Source organism: Triturus cristatus, chromosome 2_1, assembly GCF_964204655.1.
Source record: "Triturus cristatus chromosome 2_1, aTriCri1.1, whole genome shotgun sequence".
In the NCBI taxonomy this organism is placed as follows: domain Eukaryota; kingdom Metazoa; phylum Chordata; class Amphibia; order Caudata; family Salamandridae; genus Triturus; species Triturus cristatus.
In genome coordinates this window covers 177,614,786-177,634,941 of record NC_140581.1, presented here as the reverse complement: position 1 = coordinate 177,634,941, position 20,156 = coordinate 177,614,786, and the positions used below count along the sequence as shown (strand labels likewise).

General features: G+C 43.6%; 1 protein-coding gene across 2 annotated transcripts in view; it reads right to left on the bottom strand.

Moving 5' to 3' along the window:
* KATNAL2 (katanin catalytic subunit A1 like 2) overlaps nucleotides 1-20,156 on the bottom strand; it is a 296,166-nt gene that overhangs the window by 176,368 nt on the left and 99,642 nt on the right. For both annotated transcript variants that reach the window (XM_085629413.1, XM_085629423.1), the window contains exon 5: nucleotides 6,490-6,616. In XM_085629413.1, the coding sequence (XP_085485539.1) occupies nucleotides 6,490-6,616 (127 nt within the window). The remainder of the gene's footprint in view (nucleotides 1-6,489; nucleotides 6,617-20,156) is intronic.

The window sequence follows — 20,156 nt, the reverse complement described above, 5'->3', positions numbered from 1 at the left end:
TCATGGAATAACATTGGGTTACCTTATTACATTTAATAAGTGATACCTTTCAATTGGTAGCAGGTAAGCAAGTAGAGTTGGGTCTCTAAAGGATTGGAATTTAAAACGCTCCTTAATGGTAACGTTGGATTTTAAGACACAATTCTGAACATGCAACTTTTAGAAACTTGACATCTTCTTGTCCTAACCATTTGGTGCTGGTAGCCTGTATTCTGGGACACATGAATAGGTGTAGCTGGCAGTTGGTCTTTGTCTATTACTCTGAGACAATGAGACAAAGGAGGAATAGATGTTGACTTGATGGGGGCAGGCGGGCGGAGAGTTCACCTACCACACTTGCACATCACAAAGACTCTGCCTCAGCCCATTCAGAAAGTGTTTGACGCAAATCTTTGGTGCCCTCAGACAAACTGGGGACATGGCAGGGAGGCAGGAAATTCTAGACAACTCTGTAAGGGGAGGACTTTAGAAGCTTCTTTCACTTCAAAGTGGGCACCAGCTATAAATAGCGAATCCTCAGGCCCAACTCTTCAGTACCCTTCTGGACCTGTGGAAGCCTCAGAAAAAGGACTGCTGTCCTGCTCTGCTGCAAAAAGGACTTCTTTAGTACCCTGCTACTCTGCTGCCCTGCTGCGTTGCTGCCCTGTTGCCTGAGTGAGAAAGACTGGACCCGCACCTTGAACCCAGCACACCCAGAGTGTGATTCTAAGAGCTAGATGGCTGGCCTCCTGATCAGAGCCTCAGAGACAGAAAAGGCTCCAAAGATCTTTGACCCTGCACCTGGATTACCCCCCAAGTGTTTCCCCTCCAGCTCTGTGACTCTTGAAGAGGGGCTAAAGGTTTGTCTGACAGGCCAGCTGTGGTATTATCAGAACCAACACAACGCAATGCAAATCCGAAGCAGCACTTCACAGCGCCTCATCAGGACCGGTGTAGCGCAACACAGCCTTGATGCAAACCTGCATCACAGCCTGCACAGCTTATCGCAACCGCCACTGCACTACGCATCTTCGATGCGGACCTCGCAGCCTCCAATCCGAATGCAGCCTCAACGCAAGCACGCGTTGCCACCCTCGTACCTCATCAGAACCACAGCTGCACGTTGCATTTTTCGATAAAGACCTTGCATTGCTTCTCCGGACCGCTGCTGCATGGCTCAACACTCTGCAACTAGGATTTAAGATATATTTCTCGGAACTAACTTGTTCCCTGTAACTAGATAATCATATTTTTACCCAAATCGTTAAAAATGCTTATCTCTGGTGCTACTAATTGGATTGTTCTCGTTTTAGTGTCAAATAATTTAATAAATGTTACTCTATTTTTCTAAATTGGTGCTGGATTTTTCTGGTGCTGTGTTGTCACTTTATTACTGTTGGTGTGCTGTATAAATACTTTACACATTTCCTCTAAGTTATGCCTGACTGCTTTTGAGCCGAGCCACCAGAGTGTTAAGCACAGGTTAATTTGAGGTTTTGCTTGTGTTTCACCCTGACAAGAATTGTGATTGTTGCTTGAGTAGATTGTCACCCTCAATCAGTAACCCAATTTCTCATAGGCCCTTAGTGATATGTTCTGCCACCCTGCTATATTTGGACAGTAGAACTGAGTAAGCCCTTCTCTCAAACTCCAAAACAATAACTTTGTCAGACAGATGGCTGGCCCCCTCTGCAGGTGAAATTAAAAAGAGCAAAAATAACTCAATAAAAAAATAAGAAAGGCCTAGTAAACCAAAACGCTCTTGAACTCAGACCAGCCAAAAGACTCTTCTCAATAGAATATTGCCTACATTTTTGTGTGGGTCTCTCCAAATAAATGTTTTATAGTGATCCAGCACTGAAAATGGCCTAATTTATCATATAATGGCTTTATCTAGAGATGTATTGTATTTTATTGTTTTGTATTGTTGCACTTCCATAGCGTCTCATGATCCCGACAAGGCCCGAAGCGCTTTTGGAAGCACGAGAAGAGGTTGCTTTCTTTGCTGATCTCGGTTGCTTCAGTAAAGGCTCACAGAGAGGCCTACTATGAAGGGTAGGTTTTGGGGATGGACGTGCGGTTAAGAATGGTGTTCCAGTGTGTCAAGGTGATTGTATTAGCTGTACTTACACCTGGAGTGAAGGGAACAGGTGGCAACATATAATTATCCGAAAAGAAATGGTGACCTTATTTTAGATTGGTAGTAGTAACGCCTCCGGCAGAGAATCCTTTGGGTGAATTTGCACTTATGATGCTAATTACGTTTCCACTTCTTTTTGGAGGATTAATGAAATAGTTAAAATAGCGAAAGGTTCGTCTGCACAGGTTCCTTTTTAAGAAGAAGTTTACAGCTACTATAGTCGGTGGGCCTGACTCCGCCTTTCATCATTCTACTGCTAGTATCATGGAATGAGATTACACTTTTGCCTCCAAAACACTTCTATTCTACCGTATCGGAGACAAAATGTGATAGTTCATAGTCCTCATTTCATTAGTTTAAATCGCAGTACCTGTATTCAGCTTCCCTAGAACCAGCCTGAAAACACTTGTTAGCACTGCAGCCCAAAAACCGGTCAACAGTTTAAATCAAATACAGAAGAAACTAGCAAGTAAAATCAAAATAAACATCTAAAAACTCTCCCATCTCCCATCCGTTCCGACTGCACAGAGGATGACAACAGACAGATGTGCACATCTATTGCAATTAAAGACGGGGCTGCAAAGTTTATTGTAAATTAAAGTTAATTTTCCCAGACATGTGGAAACCAGGCTTTACTCGGTTATGTCGTCATATTCAATGGCATGGAAGACATAACATTTAACCCAAGTAGTTGTAGCACAGATGCTCAATGAATTGTTGTTCCAATAAAGCGCGCTGGTGTTTTGATTCAAGTATACGCTGCAGTGATTTATATGGATATGAAAGGCGCTCTCCGTAGTTCGTCGCAAGATGGATGGACCCATGCTAGTGGAAGCGCCACCTCATTTATGCCAAAGCAGCCTCAACAGATCATCAAAGAGGGTGTCTTCCTGTGTGATGAGGGAAAGCTACTCAACAACAACTCTAGCTCTTAAACCTCAGGGTGAAATCCATTTGTGTCAGGCCTGGCTCTGCTGGGATTAAATTCCACTGCATTCCTTCAAAAATATTCCCACTTTGGCCATTTTTCAGTTTCTTTCAGTTTTTTGCTCCTGCTAGCTCGACAGGCAGGTAAAGCAACCTCGGGTGCTCCATGTTGCCCTAGGCTTTGTCGTCATTGGAGCGTTACTCTGTTATCAGGAGGACACCCATGGATGACGCCATCTTGAGGGAGTAGTTACTGCCTCTCAAACCATGCTGTTGGTCACTGGTGATAACTGCAGTGAGATTACAGTCCTGCGGCACCGGTCTTTTTACCTGTGGTCCTATCAGCTCACCCAAGAAAGAAGGACCACTCACCCAGTGGCATAATGCAAAATGACGAGCCCCACCCCTGGAAAATGTGATGAGGGCCCCTGGGTCTCCCAGATCTTACAGGTATTCACTGGCCTTGATCTGATTGACCCCACCCCCCAACTCTCCCAAGGACTGGGGTCTCCCTGAAGGGTTGGGCACCCCTCTGCACCTCAGGAGCCTGCATTCCCCATAACTTGTATCTCTTGCCTTCACCATACATGGAACATGTAGGGATATATGTTTGTGTGTATGTGGGATGTGCAGTTCTACGGTTGTCTGGTGAAACGTCTACTCGGAGAGGATTATACCAAGGCCTATAAAAAAGGGAACAAAAAAAACACAAAAAGTCAGGAGGGAAACGGTGTAAAATGAAAATAAAGAGTTCCCTAAGCCTTTGAAAGTAGGGTACATCTAGTCCTACAAGGTCAAGAAATACATAGTGCAGAGCTAAAGATTAAATGCACTATTTAGCAAAAAAAAACTGGTGACAGAGATAGTGGAGGTGAGTTTTGACTGGGTCAGAACAAAGATACAAGATGCCCTTGGCAGCCAGTAAACCAACCTAGGAAATTAACCCAAGACTAAAAAGACACTGAAGAAACATACTAACAAGATTATGTTTTCATCTTCCATCCCTACCATCTACTCAGAGGGAACGATTAAAGTAGAGAAAAACGAAAAATTTGACTAATTCATAAAACGACCTTCTTAAGGCATGCGTGACATGCAAGGCATAACTCATCCATGGAAGTGCATGGAAGTCCCGGAGGAAGTTAACATATGCCCCTTTTGAAATTCTACTTGGAAGCACTCCATACATTACATAGAGTGTGCCCAACAAATGTGAAGAATTTTAGTTTTTGTCTTTTGAGTGACTTGCTCTCAAACAAAAATGTCTTAACTGTCTCCCTTTTTATAGTCACCCTGTGATTTACACAAAAGTTGGAGCACTTTATCAGTAGTTCTCATATATGGATCAACCAGATGTTGCTAGGAAATACATTTACAAAGGTTTGAGACTCAACCCTTTATTATGACTGAGGGGGAGATGAGTTCTCTAAACACTTCTCAGTCACACCTCTGAGAAATCTACCTTTGATAAAGCGAGAAAATATTTGTGAATAATCTGTACACAAGCATACGATGCATTCACACCTGGAAAAGGATTTATGAACTAGGGCCAAAATGCATAGCAAAACATATAGCGGGATACGCACAATCTAGGTTGATTATGGATCATCGCTACCGCTGTCTCAAGGAGAAGCCAAGAATTTAACTACCAGATCGAATGACACGCAGGAGGCCTCTTATTGCCAAAACATAGAAAGACCTGAATTCATTAAAAAACTACACACCATGGGTGAGCAGAATATCGATTTTAACAAGTGATGTATAATCCAGACCGTTCTATGCGGTTCAAAGTTTGCCATTCCAGGTACCAAGAAGATGCACTGATGTGATTTTAGAGGAGATAGTATTTATATGAGAAAATCAAAGACGACAGTTTCCCAGGCAGGGATGTGCGGAGATCATCTAAAAAGTGGATTAGTAGCTGCAGACTTCGGAAGGGGTTTCACAGTCTCACAGATGTGGACAATAAATGTTTAGAAGAAAGCAAACTAATACAAGTGACGCTACAATAATCTATCTTGTGGAGGTCGCAAAGAAGAAACCTCCCATAGACAGATCAACAATAGCATGTTCACTGTGAGAGATACTTAGGACATGTCAAAATCAGCTCCAGATTACCAAATAGGCAAAGTAGGCCCCAGTCTATGGGCCCACACTCCATTTAAGAGGCTCTGCGACAACGGATCAAAATGATATTGATTTGATCTTGAAAGAAAATTACAAATCAAGCTCTCATAAATTGTTTCCAAAAGATAGAAAAAATAAGTCAACTGGAAAAAACCAGAAACTTTACATTAAAGACTCTAGAGAAAATACTGCATTAAGTTAATGTAGTAGTTTATTAAACTTGTTGGTTGGTAAAAATAAGAACGTATTAGGAGATAATTTGCAAGGGGAGCCTTGAAATTTCGACTGCTTAGGGGCCTCCACAGGGTTTGATCCGGCACTGGTCAAAATACTGAATGACAATGTTCCTCTGGTCCACGGCAACAATTGCAGGTACTACAAATTTTGCTCGAGTGCCAGGAATCTTGAATTTTATTAGGAGCAAGATGGGGCAACAAGTGATTGGAAGACAAATGAAAGGGAGATGGATGAACATACAATTGACATTAACCTACATACTATAATATAGAAGGGGTCATCGTGCCTCCCAAAAGGGGATTGAGTCAAGGAAAGCAAATGCACCAGAGACCATGCATACGTCAGACGGATCTGCAGGACGCCTATCTATAACACTACTGAATATTATCCCGAAGCAGGCAATGATGGCTTCACAGTTTACCGACATTAAGATGTACAATGGCAGCAAAGAACTTGTAAAAAATTGGAATTAAAAGCCTCATCAATATAAGAACAGAAGATATAGAAATGGATATTGAAATATATTCAGGGTTTTTCATCTCTGAACGGGATAAACAGATTTACCTGAATTTTTCAGAAAGACACGGAGGAGTGATAAAGGGTAGTTGAAATATACTTAGTGGAAGGTTCTGTGCATACAAACCTAATAGAAAGAAAAAATAGCTCTCATACACACAGTAGTAGGAATAGAACTATATAAAGAACAGGGTTCTCCAAAGTCGGTCCTGGATGGCCGGATCCATGGCAGATATTTAAGATAACTGTATTCATCTGAATAGGGATATGCTAAAAATCTGGCATGGATCCAGCCTCCAGGACTGCCTTGGGAGGACCCTGCTATAGAAGATTCAGAGCACACTGTGTGAGGAGGCCAGGAGAGCAAAGAGTACTTTGCAAATCACCAGAACCCTCTGAAAAACCCATCTTTTGCTGGCAACTAGACAGTCAGTGTAACCCGAATGAAAGAGGACCATATCAATTCGCAATCCTGAACACAGATATAGATGGGTATGTAAATGTCATTCATATTAAAATGGATGTACTATAGTGCAAACACTTTTAACCAGTTTGGCATTCACCTGTTTTGGGCTCTCCTTATTTCGCTGTTTAGACTCGGTTGTCCTCACTGCTGTTCTTGATAATGGCCGCTGCACCATCTGCTGTTGGCCAATCCTCGGAAGCGGCTGTGAAGAATTACTGGCAGTCCTAGGAGAGAAGTCGATTATTTTATTCCTTACTTCAGAAACTAATTTGCCATTTACTAATCATAATGGGAAGTTACAGCTTTTGTCTGAATTATATCTTACTCACTAAATGTGTCCACTGTACAGGTCATTTCTACATATGCCTATGTCTTTGGAGGCAGACTCTCTTCTATTTATCAATTTTCCAAAACGTTCACTCTTAATTTTAGAATATTTCATGTAAGTGCCATACTACTTAATTGTTGATAAAGTTGAATCATTTTCCTTTCACGTTTTTGACCTTAGGATTACGCATAATATATACGTAATTACACTAGGGAAATAAAACATTTTTTTATTTGGTTAAGATGTACGAGCTATACAGACCAGCACCAGTCCATGTCAATCTCATTGCTAATAAGTCTTTTCTGGATAATGGCTTAGTGATCTACTCTGCTGATCAGAGTCCTGCAGGAGATATTCGTAGACGTCATGAAATGATCACCGAAGCTCCAGTTTATGTTAGCCTAACTTAGTCTCCTCGGAGACACCACAGGGGGCATGTCAAGAGCAGCGTTTACTAAACTAAATGAAATACCAAATAATCTGGCAATACACAAAGGGTTTGGAGAATGCTCGGCCCACAACCTGGATGGACTAATAGTAATATTCATTGCAAGTTTAGAACAACAAACACCAGTTATGAACCCCATTCTACCCCTATATAGACCTAGGTGGTTACACAACCTTTCACCTACATCTGTCCTACCATTGTTCTACATAACGGGTCTGAAGCTGACCTTTTACCTAGTTAGGTGCTACATGACGGTCGTGTGGTTTTCTCCGAAAACTAGTCTTGTGTATTCTGCTTGATGATTCTCAGCATCACAGCAGGATTACCATCTTCTGCATATTAACTCTGTATAAGGCTCACCTCCATCATCATACTTGCCCGACATGCCCACAGTACACTTTTAGGCAGAACCCCTGAGGGTACCTTTCCGGTATTTAAGGGCTAAATCTTTGCTGGGCAAGCCAGAAGACAAGAATACTTCCATGCTGACACACTGACGCGAGACGCTGAGGTGCCTGCACGCAGACACTCCAGCAAGCAGCGCTCTGACATCCCAAGCGGGGTGTCCTTCTTGAGACCAAGACGGGGTCCTTCACTCTTCAGCATAAGGTAATGGGGTTGGCTTTATCCTAAGGTTATTCCTGGCTATACACCTACATACCTCCTAGGCGCACTTAGGTACATCTAGTTAGGGTTGCATCGCAGGAGTACGCATTATTACGGTCATGTATTTATAGGCCTGCAAATATTCATTGTTTGAGCACTTTGGTAGAATTCTACCTGTTGTTTACTCAGTTGGTGCTTATAACCGTTTATATCTGTTTCTGCTCATGGTTATTGCAGCACACGCATTTTACACTAGAATGACGCTGGTTCAATAAATGCTTATTGAAAACGTCCCCAGCGTTTCTTCTGTGTATCTCTCTGAGACCAAGTGAGCACGAGTGACTGAGCGAAAAGCACTGTACTGCTTCCACGATCCCTGAGGGGTCAGGGTTGTCATGTTTGATAGTTGCCAGAAACTATACGCTCCTTGGTAAGAGGGGCACATTGTGGCACTGTAAGGTAGCTGGTCTACAGGCGAACATATCCTGTGGGGGTGTCTGGAATCAATCTGGACACCAATCCCTTTGTTTATGTTGTCTAAATGCGCAGATCCTATATAGAATTGTAGGAACTACATAACATACCCTAAGCTAAAAGATTCTATACATTACAATAAGCTTTGACAGGAGTTTAAATCAATAGATTTGAAACACAGGGAGCTGGCACAGCACATGGCATAACATAAGTATTTCTAAAGCACATTTACACCATTATAAGACAAGTGACATACATTTCACAAGACAGTAAAGAATGCTGCCTGCGTATTGCTCTGTAATTGGTGAGAACGGTATCAATTATGTGCAGAAGAGATATTTTTGAGTTCTTTAAAATCACTGCTAATTCTATTGGTTTCCGTATAGGCATCCATCAGGCACTTAGCTTCGGTTTGGAGGTGCCTGGCTCCCGGTTCAAAACGGGCACCATTATTCATTTTAGTGGTTATCATCTTACCATTAACTTTGACTAATTTTATTTTCCAGTGCCATTCCTCTCACAGGGGAGCCTGTGAAGGTCTGCGGAGCAGCAGGACTCTGGTATTGATCCCATTTCCTTTCCTGTAATCAACACATGCTCACTCATTAAACATGCTCTCGAGTGTGCCAACTTTCTCATCACACAAACTATAGATATAGCTTTTATCACAGAATCCTGGGCAGACGGAGCATCTGGACCAGAACCCTCTATGGCGGTCCCGCCCGGTCTCTCCTTATCAGAGAAGACCGCCCCTTCAAAAGAGGTGGGGGTATTGCGGTTATCTACCGAAGCTCACTTAAAGTAATTTGTGTTACCTTAAATAACTCAAAGGAGCTTGAAGCACTGTCATTCAAAATTCAAATAACTGACTATGATTCTTTCAGCGGTCTACTTATATATCATCCCCCAGGCTCCATGGCAGCTTCCATGCTGGCACTAAATCAGCTACTGGACCGAACAGTCCAGTTCTCGGACTTCACAATCTTGGGTGATTTCAATATTTAGTTTTGGAAGACGCGTGCGACAAGGACGCCCCCGAATTAACGGATGCTATGTCAATTGAGCTACCCACTCAGCTGGCCATCTGTTGGATGGTCATTTTTCCAACAATGACTCTCTTCAAATGTCATTATCTCTTCCTAGCTGTCTTATTCATTCACCCTTAAGCCTCAGCATAACCCACATAACCCAGCAACCTAAAGGGTGCCAAACAATCCGCCTATGGTGATCTATCTTTTCAGAAGCCTTTAGTTCAGCCCTATCCCACAATCACTCATCGTCCAGTAAAGACTCAAATAGAGTGGCAGCATTTTTTGGCTTGACAATGGATTACTTCATCTCTGGATTCGATAGCACCTTAGAAAAAATAGAAAAAAACAAAGAATCAAGCCCTCAGAGCCTTGGTTCTCGGAGGAACTCGGGACCCAGATGCAACTATGTCGTTGACTAGAAAGTAAATGGAGACTTCATTACGACCCCACTGACAGAGAGGCTTACAGTCAATCACTAGCTACCTACAAAACATGAATTTATGCTTAGAAAGCTCGCTATTATATCAGTGCCATTGAAGCGGTAAAAGGCTCAACCGAAGAACTATTTGCAATGGTAAACAAGCTTTCCAGTTCTCCCTGCTAATACCATCACCAACTCTAGTCAAGCTTTCTGATCAAGGCTCTGTACTGAAATTTTTCTAGCACTCATCTTACGGGACAGGCATTATCTTCAAACGCAAGGCTATCTTACCCCTGGCAATATACTCAGCTGACTAAACAAAGAATTCAGTTGACTCACCCTCTTTTTCGCCTCTTACATTAGCCCAAGTCATGAACCTATTACACCAAACCAAATCAGGTTCCCCGCTTGATCCCTGTTCTCCCAGGAGTTTCCACCTGGAACCCGAAATTATAGCACCACACCTTCTGACCATTTTTAACTTAATGTTCAACTCGGACAGCTTCCCCTCCAATGGAAACTGGCATTAGTGCTGCCGCTGCTGAAAAAAACCAAACCTAGACAACACTGACCCAAACAAGTACAGGCCCATATCCAGACTTCCCTTCCCCACCAAAATGGTGAAAAAAGCGATGAACATGGAAATTAACTCCTTCATAGTGACTCGCGGACTTCTTGACCCAACCCAGTTCGGCTTAAGAAGCCATCATAGCATCGAACTTCCCTTGATCACTGCTTTAGAACAGGTCAGACAAACAGTAGGTGCCGGAGGTAACACTGCTTTGGCACTTTTAGATCTCTCTGCGGCATTCAGTACGGTCAATCATTCCACGTTACTGGACCGTCTAACTCGATCGGGATCCAAGGCCGAGTACTATTACTGCTGAAATCCTTTGTCAGTGAGAGAACAATTTGTGGCTCTGGAGAACTTTAAATACCATATTTCCCTCGTCCCCGTGGGGCTCCCCAGGGCTCCTCATTGAGCCCTACGCTTTTCAATGTGTATGTGGCACCATTGGCGAACTTGATCAAATAATTTGGGTTCTCGGTGGTGTCGTATGCCGATGACACCCACATTGTGATATCCGTGGCAAGCAACCCTACGAACACTGCCACGGGTTTCCGCAGCTGCCTGCTTGATGTTGGTAATTGGTTGGCATTAAACTGCTTGAAACTTAATACCCACAAAACTGAGGTCCTCCTTTTTGGAAGCAATATCTTATTTTGGGCACCTTCATCGTGGCCTCAAGCATTAGAAACTCTCCCACACCTGTAAGTAAGGTGAAGAATTTGGGAGCTACCCTTGTCCGTCTACCTTAGTTCGAGGGCCCCATCAATACTATCTCCTCAGGCTCCTTCTTCATGCTCAAAATTCTCAAGATCTTCCCATACATACCTCAATGCCTACAAAAAATGGAAAAGTCAGCACTGGTCCATTCGAAGGTCAACTTTTGCAACTCCCTTTTCGTTAACATCGGAAGAAAATGCCTAACCAAATTACAAGTCATTCAGAATGAGGCGACTCGACTACTTGTAGGCATCCCTAAGTAAGAACCTGCTTCACGTAGAAAGATGGGAGAGGTATCATTGGAAAGGGGAGAATCTCCCCTTTCCAATGGTACCCCTCCCTAGTGAATCCCTGCTTGGGGATTGCCCCAGGAGGGCGATCCCCAAGCAGGGATCCACCCACTAGACACCAGGGAAGGGGGAGCGGCCCCTTGGGCAAGGGCCTTCGCTCCCCCCATATTTTTGGGGGCATTACAGTCTTTCTGCCCCCCCGGGGGCAGATGGGGGCAGCAGCCCCCAATCTGTTCCGGGGTGGGGCAGAAAGCCCACTAGAAACCAGGGATTTGTTTTTATTGATGTAGGCGTGGGGGCTGCCCAAGATGGGCAGACCAATGCCCCCACCCCCCCAAAAATGCAACAGTCTTTATGCTCCCCCAAGGGGCAGATGGGGGCAGTAGCCCCCGATCTGCCCCCGGGGGGCAGAAAGCTCACTAGGCACCAGGGATTTTTTTTTTTTTATGATGTAGGGGTGGGGGCTGTCCAGAATAGGCATGATAATGCCCCCACCCCAAAAACAACTACCGCAGTCTTTCTGCCCCCACCCGGGAGGCATATTGGGGCAATAGCCCCTTATCTACCCCCATTGGAGCGGTAGAAAGCCCACTAGGACTCAAGATTTTTTTTTTTTTAATTCAGGGATAAGATCAGCCCAGAATGGGCATGCCAATGCCCAACCCTCCCCAAAAAAATGCCAGTCTTTCTTATTCCCCCCCCCCCCGGGGACAGATGGGGTCAGTGGCCTCTGATCTGCCCCTGGAAGGGGGGGGGGCAAAAAGCCCACTGGGCGCCAGGTAATTTTGATGTCTCCTCAATACGTTTTGGGCCCTTGCCTGTCGCGGGTACAGAACTTTCCCACACAGAAATTTTTCTTTGCAGGGGATTTGGGGTAGGAAAACGTTGGGGGGCCCACGCAAGCCATACTTCGCTGGACTCCCCCGAGTGTCTAGTTTTCAGAAATGTGTGGGTTTAGTAGGTATCCCAAGATGGCCACCTAGCAACGGGCCAAAAACGCTGATGCAGACTTTGTATCTGAAAATGACCTGGTTTTGCAAGGGGGGTCAAATTAGTTTTTGGTCCTGGACTTGGCGGCCATCTAGGGAAACCGACCATCCCACACATTTCTGAAAACAAGAGACCCAGTGGAGTCCGGGGAGGTATGGCTTGCATGGATCCCCCAACGTTTCCCTACCCAGAATCCACTGCAAACCTCAAATTTTGATGAAAAAAAAATCAAATTTTTCTCAAATTTCTGTGTGGGAAAGTTGTAGGATCACCGGGCGGACACAAATGTCCTACCCCACAGCAGTCCCCTCAGTCTCCCGAGTAAAATGATACCTCACTTGTGTGGGTGTCCAATGCAGAATTGGCTAAAAAGGTACTTTTAAAAAAAGGAAGCGCTTAGAATTCTCGGTGCTATACCCTTAATCCTTATATTTTGGGCTCTTCCCAGCCATAGGCCTTTGCCCCACCCACACAAGTGAGGTATCGTTTTACTTGGGAGACTGAGGGGAACGCTGTGGCGTAGGATATTTGTGCCAGCACGGTGATTCTAACCAAAAATATGTGGAAAATGTGTTTTTTTTCAGCTAAATTTGCGGTTTGCAGGGGATTATGGGTAGGAAAACGTTGGGGGATCCACGCAAGCCATACCTCGCTGGACTCCCCCAGGTGTCTAGTTTTCAGAAATGTGTGGGTTTGGTAGTTTCCTAAGATGGCCGCCGAGCCTAGGGCCAAAAATCCATGTGACCCCCTTGCAAAACCAGGTTGTTTTGTGATAGGTAATTTTGATATCTCCTCAATACGTTTTGGGCCCTTGCCTGTCGTGTGTACTTGACCCACCGACGCGAGTGAGATACCATTTTAATCGGGAGAATTGGGGGAATACTGGGTGGTAGGAAATTAGTGGATCCATGCAGATTCCAAAACTTTCCCACACCGAAATTTGAGAAAAATTTGATTTTTACAGCTAAATGAGGTTTGCAAAGGATTCTGGGTAGGAAAACGTTGGGAGGCCGACGCAATACATACCTTGCTGGACTCCCCCAGGTGTGTAGTTTTCAGAAATGTGTGGGTTTGCAAGGTTTCCCAAAATGGCCACCTAACACGGGGCCAAAAAACGCAGATGCCCCCTTTGTATCTGAAAATGACCTGGTTTTGCAAGGGGGGTCACATGAGTTTTTGGTCCCGGGCTTAGCGGCCATCTAGGGAAACCTACCAAACCCACACATTTCTGAAAACTAGAGAGCCGGGGGAGTCCAGGGAGATATGGCTTGCGTGGATCCCCCAATTTTTCCTGACCCAGAATCCCCTGCAAACCTCACATTTTGAAGAAAAAATTTAATAAAGTCGCAAATTTCTGTGTGGGAAAGTCTATGATCACCGGGCTGACACAAATTCCCTACCGGCCAGCGTTCCCTCAGGTCACCCGATAAAAACGGTACCTCACTTGTGTGGGTGGGGCAAGGGGCTGCGACTGGGAAGAGCCCAAAACATAGGGATTAAGGGTATAGCACCAAGAATTGTAAGCGCTACATTTAAAAAAAAATTAATTTTTAGCCAATTCTTCATTGTACACTTACACAAGTGAGGTATCATCTTACTCGGGAGACTAACGACAACGCTGTGGGGTAGGACACTTGTGCTGGCACGGTGATTTCCCACACAATTATGTGGAAAATGTGTTTTTTTCAGCTAAATTCGAGGTTTGCAGAAGATTCTGGGTAGGAAAACGTTGGGGGAACCACGCACGCCATACCTCGCTTGACTCCCCCGGGTGTCTAGTTTTCAGAAATGTGTAGGTTTGGTAGTTTCCCCAAGATGGCCGCTGAGCCAGGGGCCAAAAACCCAGGTGACTCCCCTTGCAAAACCAGGTTGTTTTGTGATAGGTAATTTTGATGTCTCCTCAATACGTTTTGGGGCGTGGCCTGTCGCGGGTACTTGACCCGCCCACGCAAGTGAGGTACCATTTTTATCGGGAGACCTGGGGGAACGCTAAGTGGTAGGAAATTGGTGTATCCATGCAAATTCCAGAACTTTCCCACTCATAAATATGTGGAAAATTTGTTTTTTTCAGCTAAATGTGAGTTTGCACTTCCAGAAATACATAGGTGTCTTTCATACCGATTTTTCACTGTAAATATTTTCCCAAATTAGTTGCTATATACCCGGTACATAATAAAAAACCATTGCAAGACGCTGCTCAGTTATTGGCTCTGGGTTCGTCGGGTTCTTGGTGAACCTACAAGTCCTATATATCCCTACAACCAGAAAGGGCCAGCGGATGTAATGGTATATTGCTTTAAAACTAATGTCATAATTAGAAGAATTTACAGGTGAAAACGTTGGCACAAGTGGCTGTTTTTTTCAACTCAATTTTTCCTATTTTTAACTGTTAGTTTCTATAAAGAAACCTTGCAGGATCTACACAAATGACCCCTTGCAGAATTCAGAATTTTGTCTACTTTTCTAAAATGTATAGGAAAAAATAGCAACAATAGGCTATGTCCCAGTAAAATTCCAAAACTGTGTAAAAAATGTTGGTTTTCTGACAGTCTGTCAGTCCCTGAAAGCTGGTAAAATGGTGATTTTCAGCCCCACAAACCCTTTGTTGATATCATTTGCAGGGAAAAAAACAGACGCCTTCATTTGCAGCACTTTTTTCCCCATTTTTAAAAGAAAATACAAAATATTGCTGTTTTTTGGCTAATTTCTGGGTCCCCTCCAGGGGAATCCACAAACCCTGGGTTTCTTTAGAATCCCCATGATGTTGGAAAAACAAGGACGCAAATTTGGTGTGGATACCTTATGTGGTGAAAAGATTACAGGTGCCTAAGCGTGAACTACCCCAAATAGAAAGGCTTAGCACGGGGGTGGGGGGTGTAGAAGGCCTAGCAGCGAAAGGATTGAAATCATTAGTGCATTGGAAATTTCTGGGCAAATGAAAATATCTCTACTATGGCCTTCATTATAAGTAGCCACTTAAAATACCCATTATTATCTATCCCATGTTACCACTGCTGGCAGTCCACATAATTTCCTTGCCAGAAAAATATTCGTGATTTTATTTTTGGGGGGAATAACATGAAGAGACAGCTTTCTTTAGCTAATATTTTCACACAGAAATGTTGGCTCCTTTTAGCAGCTGATCACCATGTGAAAAACCAAAGCTTATAATATCCCCAAGCCCAGTAACTCCCATTGATGGGGCCTTAGAAATTTACAGGCCACTTTTACTTAGGGAGTAGTGCTAAACTTTAAATAAGCCCATTTTCAATCTATAAATCTCCCACCTTTAAGTCTCTGCGCAACTTTAAAGCTGTATTGAAAAACCAGTTAAAGAGGTTGCTATTTGAATATCTTCTAAAAAAAAAAAAAACTTGAATTCCCATTTTGGACACTTACCCGAGTGGTCCTACCACACTACAATTGAAATTGCTTTGTTTTAGTGTCTTCAATATAGGGGAATATCGACAAGTGTGGAATGCACAGGCAGGGAACAAAGGTATTAGATTCAGTGCCTACAAAACTATGGTTACTCAACAATTAAATTTAAAGGCCCATCTGCAAAGATTGGGTTTTCCTATCACCTTTCCATTTTAGCCCGCTACATTACAGCACGAGCTTCCTATTGCTAAGATTTAAAAACCTAGTTTAGGTACATTTTCTTGAATTACCTAACAATCCTCTATCTGCTAATTAAGTTAGGTGATTGTAAGTTGTTTATGGTTGCCTAGGTGTTGATTGAGTACCATATCTTGCATAAACAGCATTCTGGATGTAGCACCTATAATGAATAACAAACATATAAAATAAAAAAATATTTTACTAATTTATTTTCGAATTTCTAAAGCACCAGAGTACCTATAAAGTTGCTCTGGTGCTAAGAAAGACACAGCAGTTTTACTAGACATGTGAAGAAAAAAACCTACACACAAAAAAGACAGGTTGTCAATGCTTTTCAGAAAGGCAGAATGTGGTTGAAGACACAAAGGTGTGATGGGAGACTGTTCCAATGTTTAGCTAGAAGGCTTGACCACCTGCATGAACACAATAATGCCGTGAAATAACAAGCAGTTAATAAGATGAGAATCCCAAGAGGTGAGAAGGAGTGCAATATGACATTTCTTTTAAGATACAGAGGATCGGTTTTATGGAATGCTAGAAGGGACTTAAACATAATTATTTTGGAGGCAGGAAACCAGTGAAGAAAATTGAAGATGTGGAGTGATGTGTGAGCAGTTATGAAGATTTAAGATCAATCTAGCTGCTGTGTTTTAGATCCATTGAAGATGCTGAATCAGGTGAGAAGAAGAGCTAATATAGAGAGAGTTGCAGTAGTCTATTCAGCTTGGAATGACCACAGGTTCTACCAAAAGGCAAGAGACGAAAGGAGGAAAAGGTAGAATGTTTCTGAATAGCCTCATTTAGGAGAAGTAGGTAGATGAGATCCTGATTGAAGAGGTCCTGATGGAAGTAGACTCCAAGGTTACAAATGGAGGCAGTAGTTTGGGGCTAACAACCAAGTAGAGAGGACCAGATATCAGATAGTGAGGACTGGAACTTATTTTTACATCTAATAATGAGAATTTGGGTTTTATTGGAGTTGTGTTCGAGTGAATTATTGTTCATTCATGAGAAAACATTGAGGATGCAATTTTGGAATTTCTCCCTTGGGACAGGTGCATAGTCATCAAGTTTGACCAGGAATTAGGTCATCAGCGTAACTCAACAGGCGTAAGCCAAAGGAGTGAATGAGATGGGCAATACATATTGAATGGAGTGGGGCTGAGAGAAGGGCCCCTTCGACATCCAGGTGAGAGAGTGGCTTGAAATCAAAGCGAAAGGGAGGGAGATAAAACCACTTGAGCATGATCAAGAAGATATAAGGAAATCCAGGCAAGAGACTTGCTCTAGATTTCTGAGACAAAAAGACGATCAATGAGGTGGTCATGCGAGACCATTTCGAAAGCAACAGAAAGATAAAGAACGAGAGCGGCATAGCTGCCCTGGTCAACCAGTATGTGGAGGTATCAAAGACTGAAAGTAGTGGGAATTTGACCATGAGAAGGTCTCAACCCTGACAATGGCGCGAATATGATTTGACCCAAAGAAAGCGGAAAGCTGTTTATAAATGACATTTTCAAGTACTTGGGACTAGTGGAGGCAGGAGAGAAATGGGCCCAAAATGTCTCGGAACAGGAGGATTTGCTTCCAGGGAGGGGGAGCATAAGACATGGAGATGGGTTTATTACAAATCACCTGAAGAACTGGGGTGATGTTGGTTTTTCCAAGATTGAGAAAACGGTTGAGGTAGGGATACAGAGAGAAAACTCAAATGGGTGGAAGAGAAAGGTTCTTCTGCAAGGTCATGAGATTAAAAGGTACACACTTAAAGGGGCAAGATTGGAAGGACAACCAGTAGTCTGGGTGAGAGGAGGATCAAGCACATTGCCAGGTAAAGATCAAGGAAAGCCTTTGGAAGTTGACTCGAGTTTGTCAAAGAAGAACTAAGAAAGATTGTCACAGAGCACGTTTATCAGACCCCATTCTGTGTGCCACAGGGCAGGCAGGGCCGACTGGGCTCCAACTGTGGCACAGTTGGAGTAGTTTTCCATTGGTTTCCTAGATCTTTCTCACTAAAAGGCTCTGCAACTGTGGAATGTACAACCATTCCACACTTGACTCACACGGAAGTAAAGGTGAGCAGTAACAGACTTTCTAGAGAGGTAGAGTAGGGAATGTGAGCTCAGAACTCAACAGTAAACACACAGACACAATAACGTATTTCCCAGTGCTTATCTTTTGAATTAAAAGAAAGTACTATAATCACATGTTAGACCTAGAATCCTTGGCGTGGTTTGTCCCCTAACTTTTTGCCTTCATCCCTCCCGTTTACTGACTTCATTTTTACTGGCTTGTGCTCTCTCCTTGAAACATGGTAGAAATGGCATATACCCAATTGGCACATTTTATTTACTAGTAAGTCCCTAGTAAAGTGGCACTACCCGTGCACGAACCTGTAAATTAAATGCTACTAGTGGGCCTGCAGCACAGATTGTGCCATCCACTCAAGTAGTACTTTAAACAAGTCTCAGGCCTGCCATTGCAGGCTGTGTATGTGCTTTTTAAACTGCCATTTTGGCCTCACAAAATAAACCTTTTGCCAGGTCCAAACCTTTCTTTTTATACATATGTCACCCCTAGGGTAGGCCCTGAAGGGGAGGGTGCAGTGTATGTAAAAAGTGTGACATGTACTAGTTATACATGTCCTGATAGTAAGAAACTCTTAAATTTGTTTTTCAGTACTGCAAGACCTAACTCCCACATAGGAGTCAGATAAACATTGGAGTTACCTTATTTCTTATTGTGCTGACCTGCTACCCTCTTGCCTGGGTGAGAAGGTCTGGACCTGCATCTCTTGAACCCAGAATGCCAGAGTGACTCCGAGGGCTAGTCGGCTGGCTCCTAATCTGAAGCCTTGGGGACACAACAGGCTTCCATCATCTCTTGCAGTTGCTTCTGGACTCTGCCATCAGTGGGTCTACCTTGCCAAGTGGTGCCACCCAGTCCAGGAACCTTGGAAGGGGGCCTAAGGTGCTTGCCAGTCTCTGTGAATCCAGCGCAACCGACATCTCCTCTGCTACACGTTTTAACCCCGAGCAGAACTGCCGCATCGCTGCTGCTGTGTGGATTGGACCCGTCGCAAAAACCTGCATAGCCCTCGCAGCCCAGAATGGTCACCTGCACGGCATAGCCTCAGAGCAGGCTCTCACGTTCCTGGTTGACGGCAGCATCATTGACGATGACAGACTCTACATCGCACATCCTCTGAACCAATGCATCACCCCTGCCCTCAGTGCTGGACTTTGCATCGCAAGACTTCGTAGTGCGGAACCTCGAAAATGACACAGGAACTCACACAGCAGCTTTGCCGCACCTCGGAATTGACACATCACCCTAGCTGTGCGGTGAATCTTTGACACAGATCCTTGCAACGCTCCACAAACCTGTACAAACCTGGATATACGGTGATTTATTCAGCAAGCCTAACTAGGTCCTTGTAGCGGGCTCGCACTCCAATGAAATTGGCCTGAACATGAGACTTTGTAACGGTCCGATACAACCAGATATCCACAGTTGGTGCTTTGCCTTTTTTTGTGTTATTTTGATCTAGATATTTAAAATTGCACATCTCTGATTCTAATGATTGGAGTTTTGTCATTTTGGGAGTGTTTTATTTATTAAAAATTACTCTATTTTTCAAGCCTGGTTTTGGATCTTTTTGACATTATGATTGTTTCAAATGTTGCACAAATACTTTACTAATTGCCTTTAAGTTAAGCTTGACCGTTCTGTGCCAGGCTACCAGCGGGTTGAGCATTGGCTAATTTTGTGTTGGCTTGTGCCTCACCCGGACAAGGATTGTTGTTGCTGCTTATCAGGGATCAAACCCCAGTAAACCAACAACCCAATTTCTTACATTGGTGGCAGCAGTGGGATTTGGACTGGCGTTTGTGCAGTGCCATACAGTGATTTGGTGTACACAACTGTTTGAAATGGGGGTCTCTAGTTGGCAATGGTTTGCCATTTGTCCAAGCAGGAATCCGTCTTCCTAGTCAGGGTATGAGGGATACACTTCTAAAATAACCCCTGCTCTTCCCCTTGGTAGCTTGGCACGAGCAGACAGGCTTATCTCAGAGGCAGTGTGTAAAGCTTTTGTGTACACATAAAGTACTACAGTGAAAACACTACAAATGGACACCACACCAGTTTAGAAGAAATAGTAATCTTTATCTAAACCAAACAAGACCAAAATGACCAAAATCCACAATACAATAATCAAAATATGACTTTTAAAAGGTAGAAACTGTTCTGTCAATAGCAAACTATC